Source organism: Asparagus officinalis, chromosome 3 (genome assembly GCF_001876935.1).
Source record: "Asparagus officinalis chromosome 3, Aspof.V1, whole genome shotgun sequence".
Lineage (NCBI taxonomy): Eukaryota > Viridiplantae > Streptophyta > Magnoliopsida > Asparagales > Asparagaceae > Asparagus > Asparagus officinalis.
Genome location: NC_033796.1, coordinates 35,136,198 through 35,146,828, shown reverse-complemented (window position 1 = coordinate 35,146,828; position 10,631 = coordinate 35,136,198). Strand labels below are relative to the sequence as shown.

The 10,631-nt window shown below is 34.3% G+C and overlaps 1 protein-coding gene across 1 annotated transcript; it reads left to right on the top strand.

The window, feature by feature from the left end:
* On the top strand, positions 645 to 1,424 carry LOC109834945. Its single transcript, XM_020402955.1, has one exon. The coding sequence runs from the start codon at positions 645 to 647 to the stop codon at positions 1,422 to 1,424; it is 780 nt and encodes a 259-aa protein (XP_020258544.1).

The window sequence follows — 10,631 nt, the reverse complement described above, 5'->3', positions numbered from 1 at the left end:
AGTAAAACGTACTAGTTATACTAATACGATAGATAATATGTAACAATAGAAATAATACAATAAATTATACCAAAAACACGTAATTAATAATACTATGTATTATATGAAATAATTTATAATAATATTAACAACACAATATATTATTTAAAATAATACGTAATAGTACCGATAACATAATAAATTAATTTTAGAAATTTTTACCGCATAAAATAAATTTATAAATATCAAAATCATTTAAATAAATATATAATCAGATTTTTAAATCATAGAAAATTATAGAAAATCGAGAAAAATACAAATACTCTTTTAAAATAATAAATAAATATTTTAAAATACTAAAAAATTATTTTAAGTAATATCAAAATTTTACGGTCATTACATCTTTACCTTATAGATCGAAGAGATCTTGACAGTATTGGGTCGGTACACACCAGAGTACTGAACAATTTGGGCTTGAGATCCTTGAATCGGAGTAGGCCAAATAATGCTTTAAGCGCATCATTTTACAAACGCACAACAACTGAGTTGAAAAATTTTAAATTATTGCACTTTAGTTTTTTGTTCAGTTTTTGCTGTTATATATATGTATTATTCCAGATTTAACCACAGACGCCAACAATCTTAAAGCATTATTTTGATCTACCATGGATCCTATGAGGACTCATGAAGTGGACTGTCTTAAGTTAGAGAACTTTAACGGTTCTAACTTTAACGCATGGCGTTGGAAAGTATTCTTCGGGATGCAACTCCTGAAAATATACTATGTGGTTTCTGAGGAGAAACATGACTCTGAAGAAGATTCTGAATCTGAAGCCTCTTGGACTAGAGATTATCACTTCTGTAGGAGTTATCTTTTTAACTGTCTGGCCGATCATTTGGCATATGCTTACACCAACAAGCCTTATGCAAAGGAAATCCAGAATGCTCTGGAGGGCCAGTACAAGGATAAGGCGAAGCTGTCCAAATCTTACATCGTTGACAAGTTTCTGGACTTGAAGTTTGAAGATGACACTAAGGTTTTGCCTCAAGTTAAAGAGCTTAAAAAGCTTGTTATGAAACCGAAGGATGAAAAGATTAGTATTTGTCAAACCTTCATCTCTGGTGAAATTGTCAACAAACTTCCTCCATCTTGGATGTCATTCTCCACTGATATTCGAAGAAGGAAAAGGCATGTGACTTTGTCTGATTTGAAGAGGTTCATTCGGATCGAGGACGAGATTCGGACTCGTACAAAGACCGAGTTCCTTACTAAGCAGAAGGCATCTGCTAACATGGTGGCTGCTAACTTTAAAAAGGATAATAATTCATCTTTTAAGAAGATGAAGTCTTTTAACAGAAAGAAGAATCAGAATCCGAAGAACCTGAACACTCAGAAGAAGGAGTTCAAAAAGAGCGGTAAACGTTTCAACTGTGGGAAGCAATGATATTTTACCGAGGACTGCAAAGCATCAAAGAAAAAAACTACACACAATGTCAATCAAGTTGATGATTGTGTGGCTATGCTCTTCCAGGTAACAACTCCTAACAATATTTTTGGTTGGTAGTTAGATACAGGTGCTACTTGTCATGTTTGCTCTAACAGAGATCTATTCTCTTCTTATGTTGCTGCCAAAGAGAACGTAACAATAGTTGATCATTATGTGGTTCCTATTCTTGGAACTGGGACTGTAGTGCTGACTCTCTCTTTAGGGGGAAGACTCTCATATTGAAGGATGTGAAACATGTTTACTCAATTACTAAAAACTTAGTCTTTAGAAGTCTGCTATGTGATGCAGGTATGATGCTGGATTTCTAAGGAGGTAAGGCTGTATTATCCTTTAAGAAAATATAATTTGATAATGCATATCGTACTTGTTTGATAGAAAATTTGTAGTAAATAAAATAAAAGAATTTGATTTGTATTCTCTCGATCTTAATTACAATTTGAATTCCGATTACAAAAGAGAGGAGAATTGATCTGAATTCTCCCCTTTGTTTAATTATGGGTTCTTCACAGTGGCGATGGAGTGTCTCCTTCGAATGTTCACGTCGAATTTGCTCTCCGTTGATGATCCACACGTCTCAATTCACTAAAACGACTAACTTGCGTGACAAGTTTGATTAAGAACTCTTAACGAGTTTTGTAACTCAGAGCATGTTGAAAACTCTATGGAAAAAGAGTTGTTTGAACAGAATAGTCGGTTAATAACCAAGTAGATTTTCTATTGCTGAAAGATCCTCCGAGACTTGATCTTCTAGCTGCCAATCACTCTCTCTAGCTGATCTTGTAGATGATTTGATCTTCAAAATCTAGCCGAAAACTCCAACCTCCAAAAGAATCCGCCCTTAATCTCCAAGAATCCAACCAAAAAATCCAACCCTTTACTCGGTTGAGTAAGACGGTTATTTATAAGGGGTAAGGGGTGTAACTAACCCCTAAATCCTCTCCTAAGTGGGCGAAAATCCCTTAAAACGTGGGATAAACGGTTTTGAGGTCATTCAGCTTGTGTTTGAACAAGTCAAACGCCTAAATCGGCGTTATAGGCTTTAACTCAGCATCTTAGGCTTGAGTCGCAGAGTTGGGTGCTTGCTGATAACTGAAAAACGTAGAGGCCATTTGCGTTCTGGGTCTTAACTCTGCGTCTTAGACTTAAGACGCAGAGTTGGGTATCTACTGAAAATTTGAAACGCACAGGCCGGAAATGCACGGGCTGTTTGCATTTTGTTTGATCAAAGGTTGAAAATGCACGGGTTCCCTGCGTTTCAAAAACTGACACGCAAAGGTGAACTCTGTGTTTGAAAGGGGTTAGTGATTCATAACCACTTTTGTAAAGCGTTGCAAAAGACCATTGTTCAGTGATCTTCGCCTTGGCTGCTTTAGGGTGTGAAAGTCGTCAGATTGTAACTCTCACAGTTGATTATGGAGACTATTGATTAGAGCTTTTATCCGTTGTTGTGAAGATCGTCGGATTATAACCTTCATCGATCTACATAAAAGTCTTTAAATTGTAGTCTTCTGGAAGCCGTCGAATTGTAACTTCCATCATCGGTATTTAATAGGGATTAACTATATGTTGTGATTTTTAGATAGCCTACAGTACTGATGGCATGTATAAGATCAGTATTATTGCACCCAACTTAGTTATAAATATAAATAAAGTATCATATTCTGCTTACCCACTGCATTATGGCATAATAGGTTAGGACATGTAAATTATCGAAAACTGTCTAGCATGGAGAAGTTATGATTACTTTCAAAATGTAGGGGTAACAAACCTGAGAAGTGTGAAGTTTGTGTGCAAGCAAAGCTGACGAGGAAGCCCTTTTCAAGTGTTACGAGGAGCACCAATCTGTTGGATTTGATTCATTCAGATACTTGTGACTTCAAGAGCTTCGTCACTCGTGGCGATAAGAAGTACTTCATCACATTCATTGATGACCATTCTCACTTCTGCCATGTTTATCTGTTGAAATCTAAAGATGAAGCAGTCAGCAAGTTTGTCGAGTTTCAGACTTGAGTGAGAAGCATCTTGGACTGCAAGTGAAAAAACTTAGGATCGACGGAGGAGGAGGTATCGTTCTAAGGAATCGAAAGCATACTTCAAGGAGCATGGAATCATTGTTGGAACTACTGCTCTGTATTCCCTACAATATAATAGGATTGCAAAAAGAAAGAATCACACATTTACCGAGATGGTGAATTCAATGCTAATCACATCTGGTCTTCCTACCTGCTTTTGGGGAGAGGCTTTGCTGATGGCAAACTGGATTCTGAATAGAGTACCCTACTCCAAAACTGATAATACTCCTCATCAGTTATGGTTGGAATATCTAGATTCTTTGGATAGTGTCAAAATGTGGGGGTGTCTCGCATACATTCGAATTTCAGATATCAGAAGGCCTAAGCTCGGGCTAAAGGAAAACAGATGTGTGTTTCTTGGCTTTGCTGGAAATAGCAATGTGTGCAGGTGCCTGGATCTTGGAACCAACTCCATCATTGAAGCTCGGGATGCAGAATTCTTTGAGGATAAGTATATTAAAGATAAAGGCTTATTTCTCAAAGATATAGTAGAGAATGCTAGTATGTTAGATACACAAGAGGAGCCAGTTTCGCAAGAAACTAAAAGTGTCAATGATGACGGAGTTATCGAACTATCTTCCAAGCGTATCAGGAGACATAAAGATTTTGAAGACGACTTCATCACCTATAATATGGAAGGAGATTCACAGACTTTTTAAGAAACAACGCAGTCAACAGACGTTCTTCTGTGGAAAGAAACTATAGATGATGAGATGGATTCATTGATCCAAAATCATACTTGGGAGCTAGTAGATGTACCTGAAGGTGCAAGGCCTATTAGTTAAAAGTAGATCTTCAAGAAGAAGCTCCATCCTGATGGTATTATTGAAAAGTACAAAGTGAGACTAGTGGTGAAAGGATTCTCTTAGAAAGAAGGTATAGATTTTTTGATATCTATGCACCAGTTTGTAGGATCACTACCATCAGAGTGCTTATCGCATGGGCGATGATTAAAAGGTTCGTCATACATAGTATGGATGTAAAAACTGCCTTTCTCAATGGAGATCTCACAAAAAAGATCTACATAGAGAAACCAGAAGGACTTAATGCTCTAGCTGGTAAGATTTGTAAATTTATTAAATCTTTATATGGACTTAAGCAGGCACCAAAACTCTGGCATGAGAAGTTTGATGAGATTGTTCGCAATAATGGGTATGAAGTCAATGAATCTGACAAGTGTTTATACATAAAGGTCGCTAAAGAAAAGATGGTGATCATTTGCCTCTATGTGGATGATATGCTCATCATCGGGAGTGATTTGAAGATAGTAACATCTACCAAAAAATTTCTCTCGGCACAGTTCAGCATGAATGACCTTGGAACTGCGAACATGATTATCAGAATCAAAATCATATACTCTGAAGAGGGTATTGGATTATCCCAATCTTATTATGTCAAGAGTATGCTAAGGAAGTATGGATACCATGACCTGTCAGAACTATCAGTGTCGTATGATTACAATAAGAAGCTTCGACCGAATACTAGAAAATCAGTTGAGCAGCTAAGGTACTCAAAGATCATTGGGAGTCTTATGTACGCGATGAGCTGCATAAGGCCAGATATAGCATTCGATGTAGGAATGCTTAGTAGGTTCACAAGTAATACTGGAAAGTTTCATTAGGATGTTGTCCAGAGATTGATGAGATACATAAAAGGAACTACATGTCTGGGCCTATTCTACACTAGATATCAGGGTATAATCGTATGTTATTCACATGCGAGCTGGTGCTCAGAACCAGATGAGTACAGGTCTACTGGAGGTTTTGTCTTCACCATGGTGGAGCTGCCATCTCGTGGAAGTCTAAGAAGCAGACCATGATTGCACAATCATCGATGGAATCTAAATGTTTCACACTTTGTGCTGTAGGAGATAAAGTTAAGTGGCTCAGTTTTTTTCTTTAAGACCTTCCATTGACAGAATTACAAGGCGTAATTACTATCTATTATGATAAACAGGCAGCGAGTGTTGTGGCAGCAAACTCGATGTTCAATGGAAAGAAGCGGATCATTCGTCTGAAGCATGGCTATTTGAGAGAGCTCATTTGTCAAGGAGTCATCTCTGTGACTGACGTCCGATCTTCAGAGAATATGGCTGATCCTTTGACTAAAGGTCTGAAAAAGGACATAGTCGAAAGAACGTCTGCTGGAATGAGTCTCAAAGTTTTGTAAGTCTTACAAATACTTACCATGTTTATTAAGTTATTAGTTTAAAGCTTATGCTACTAATAATAAAATAATTGGTTCAAAAGTCAAGTAAGATTTGCAAAGTTTGGTGAGTCTTACAAATACTTACTATTTATATCTAGTTATTAGTTTAAAGCTTATGCTATTAATGACAAGATAAATGGTTCAAAAGTCAAGTAAGATTTACAAGTGAAAGGGTTTAAGTTTTCTTGGATTAGTCGGTGTCTAAGGCAAGGTTTGGGGGTTACGTAACGCGCTCCACAAGGAACGATGTACTTAATTGATCTTTGATCTTCCTCTAGTACTATCCTTATCTGGCTGAACTACCTGGGTAAAACTTTAATCTTTTCACCTAGGATCCTATCATGTAAAGGGGATGATTATTAAGCCTTGATGAGTCCAAAGCATTTTGGATGTGGGGTGTTAGATAGGAAACACACCTAAAAGACTCACCTAGAATCCTATCATGAGAGAGGATGACTCTTAAGCTTTAATGAGCTTAAAACATTTCGGATGCGGGATATTTGATAGGAAACATACCTAAAGAACTCACATATGCATGGATGGAGATTTGGCCGTCTCTTATGGTGTCTTGTGGAAAGATACCCAGAGCCCTAGCAGAAATCAGGACATGCACAGGGCCATAAATGTGCAAAGGTAAAGTCAATGCAAAGGCAAAGGTAAAGGCAAGTGTGGTTCAAAGTGAAAACTACCACAGATAAGTTTGATATTGTGTGATCGCTGGATTTTTAGACATGTGGTGGTTTAAGTCTCTACGACACCATGCACCTATCTTTTATTCAGATGGTCTAAAGGGGATTCAAGTCCTTGCGACATCTTCTTTATGCACAACGATTGAAACTACGGCATTGTTACATGATACTAGCTTAAAAAAATTATAGGGGATTGTTGAATATTATTTTTTTTCTTTTCTCACATGGGCTACTGCCTAACAGAGGCACCTATGTTTTCTTTAAATTTTTCAAAAGTGGTGGGCCCCATCGAAGAAAATTTTGGACGTGGGCTCCACATGTATAGTAAAATAATATTATTTTATTAGTGTATAATATTTTTCCCAAATGCTATAAATAGACCCCAAATTCTTTAAAAAAATTAATTCTAAAAACAACAATCAATATATACAGATATATATGTTGTAGAATAGCTAGTGCTCGTAGGAACAGTGCATAGACCGAGAAGGTCTTATAGATCAAGGAGATCTTTGCCTGATAGATCGAGGAGATATTTGCCTTATACATTGAAGAGATCATAATAGTACTAGGTCGGTGCACACCAGAGTACTGGACTGTTGTTTCTGGAAGCAATTTGGCCTTGGGATCCTTGCATCGGAGTAGGCTAAATAATGCTTTAAGCACAACATTTTACAAACGCACAGCAACTGAGTTGGAAAAGTTTAAATTATTGTACTTTAGTTTTCTGTTCAGTTTTACTATTATATATCTGTATTATTCCAGATTTAACCACAAGCACCAACACTAAGATTACTATTTGTAAAACCAAGTATAGCGACAAGCTCATGAGAGTTTCTATTATCATAGGTGACGTCACAGCAAAAGAATGAGCACCACCTCAATTTTTCTTTCATCTTTGTATTTATGCTTTGGAGCTTGCTCAATTAGCACAACTGCATGTTGTCCATGATTGTGACTAGAAATAAAATTCAACCAGAATATTAAAAATATTAATAATTAATTTATATCATAAAACTATACTTTCTCATCAATTGATTTAAGAGAAATAAAAAGACTACCAGTTTAGCGGTAAGGAAAGAAATAAGCAAGAGCTCAAAAATCTCGATGAAAAGGAGTATAGCCAGAAAATGGTCAATTTTATCCGCTTTATGAGGAAAGAAAGGAGAAAATTAAATTGCATATTTTATACTAATTCACTCTGGTACTAATTGCACAAGAGAGGAAGTGTTTGTAATTTTTAGATGCATGAGAACATTTCTTAGGCACAAGGAGATTTGGTGGAACATGTTTTATTAATAACTTTCATGTATAAAAGTAAGCGTAACAATATGAATTAAAAGGACTTGTGAAATAGTGTGGAGAGTGGATGAAGTGGGTCATTTAAGATATTAAATGTCGACCATAAATGGATTTATTTAATAAAATTATTAATAGGATAATTATGAAAAAATAATAATTGTTTTTATTTAAGTGTGCATGTATGTTCATGTATATATGTGTTTTATGTAAGTATGCATATATTTTGGAGGATGTATGCATGTGTTTTATATATCTATGCATGTGTTTGGGAGGGTGCTACGGGATGTTTTAAATCCACTTTTATCATTCTCCCTTTAAAAGAGGGAGTACTAGAAAAAATTTTATTTCCCAAAAACGTCCTTCATCTTTCATGAAATTAACCAATTTACTCTATTATCATAACTCCCAATCTTATTAAATCACATTAATCAAAGGTTTATACTATAGTATAACTATTCTTTAGATTATTAAATAAATTAAATCTAATATAATAATTAAATCAATTATCATAATAGTATTAGATTATCAAGTGTATGATGTTTTAATATACTATATGAATTATTATTTATGTAATAATACAAATCCAATTAGATTATAATAGTACAAATTTATATTAAACATTAGATTTTTAATAGTATAAGATTATAATTAAACATTAAATTTTTAGTGCTTATTAGCTGCAAATAACATTTATATCTCATCTAGAGTGGTTTTAAATAAAAATTGAAATAATTAATTAGGTAACTCTACTTAAATTAATAAATTAATCATTATTTAATTGACTTGTTAACAATAACTTGGTGTTTATGTGCGCATATGTAAAGGCATAGATGAAACATTTTATTCAGACTTTAATAGTTTATAGTGCATGAGAGACACAAAACAAAATAGAAAATAGTTCACACTTCTCTAATTCTACCTTATGTAGTCCCCACAAAACTTAGATTTTCTAATGAGTGAAAATTTGATGTCCCTTTAATGGAAATATTTCATAAAGAAGAAAATTAGCAGTTTGGAAAGCTTCTATTCATGTATTAACACCTTTAACAAGTGAGCTCCTCTTGATACCTCCAACAAATTATCACGAACCCCTCCAACTTCCAGCTGTTTTATTTCACTCCTTATATAGTCTCCTTCTCAGGTGCCCCATCTACCACTCTTTACATAATAAATACTAGGTCAAATCAAATGATTAAAATGTCCAAGTTCTACTTTTTTCCCCTCTGCTACTCTTATTTGCTCTGCCAATGCAAGGAAATTGAAGGAAGACGAGAAGTTCGGATACTAGAAGACTTGCTTTTGCCATTGAGGGAAGCTCGGTATTATCGGTGAGGTAAATTTGATGAAAGTGGTTGTAGAGAGCTTGATAATTTTGGTAGTATGGGTCAGAGATGATGTCAGAGGAGGTGGAGGAGCTAGGTTTGATGAGCAATTGTGGTTGATTCGATGAAGACGGTGGGTCTGACAAAGGAAATACTGGCAAGTAATTCGATCGAGGAAGGGGATGTGGATTTGGAGGTGGTATGAAGGTTTCGATGGAGAAGGAGGGTGTCGGAGGAGCTCATGATGAAGTTGGGACATGAGTTCCATCCATTCACAATTTTTTAGTACTTCTGTGCATGGATAAATGCATTTATATTATCTAAATTAAAGTTTCAGTATGGTGTGTGTTGTCGTAATTGGAGAAACTCATTTCTTATTCACATCTCTATGTTTCTTTTTTATCTTATATATTTGGGGTAAATTGAGATAAAAATATTTAGGAAAAAAAGATAATTCCATAAAGAGAGAGACTCTTTGTGTGCAATAGTCACCAACTCTATCGTTTAATGCTAAAAGAGCTTTTTTATGTATCATTTTCTTTAGGATGTATAGTTCTAATTATGTTAGCGTGTTTCATATAAAATTTTGTGATACTTATTCTCTATGGTTCACTGAAGATCCCAATAAAAGGACAACAAGTGTATCTACATGCATACATACATAAACTATATCCCTTCAAAATTTTCACATAACATCCAATCTTATATTTAGTATAGTTAAATATATAATTTTTAACTATAGTATAAAAAGTTTATACTGAAGTTTAGGTATTAATAATTAATGAACTTTATATCTATATTATATTATACATTATACTATAATTATAATTATAACCAAACAAATATGTACACTTAAATTTAATGTATTATATAAATAATTACCATAGTTTGATATCTCTATATTATACTAAATTTTATATCTAGTGCATTATACATAAAAGAAGAATGTATACTAAAATATATTTTAATATATCTGTATGTAACTATACTATAATATATTTTATAAACTATACTATAACTTTGAATGGTATATTTGTTATAACCCAAAGCATATTGTTATAGACGTGGACTCACATGCAAAGCCCACTATAGACTTGAATGTTTGCACGGCTTTAATGTCTAATAATACATACTAAATGCAATAGGAGTTACATTTTGTTATTAGTCTTTATGTGTCATTCAGTTATTTTGGAATGATATCCAATAGTCATTTTTTTATTAGTAATGAATTCTGATAATCTTCATTTGTAGCTATAAATACTCTAAGCATATGATAAAAAGAAGCAGATAGTATACAATCTTTAGAGAAATTGTTATTTCACTTGCTTCTAATTTTTTTCCTTTGAGGAACTGCAAATGATGAGGAATTTCGATATAGTACATATCAGGTTTATATAATATGTCCGCCTTCTTCTGATCAATCATGATAAATATTAGTTGATTTTATTTTGTCGCTTAATTTAATCTCATGTGATTTTTGGGTACTTTAGAGGAATTTTTAGGATCTGTAAGTGAGGAAAGATTACACAGTTTTTATGTGTGTTGTATCTGAAT

Bases quoted from the DNA above. Each gene is read 5' to 3' on its own strand.
- LOC109834945 (XM_020402955.1), top strand. From the start codon at position 645: ATGGATCCTATGAGGACTCATGAAGTGGACTGTCTTAAGTTAGAGAAC.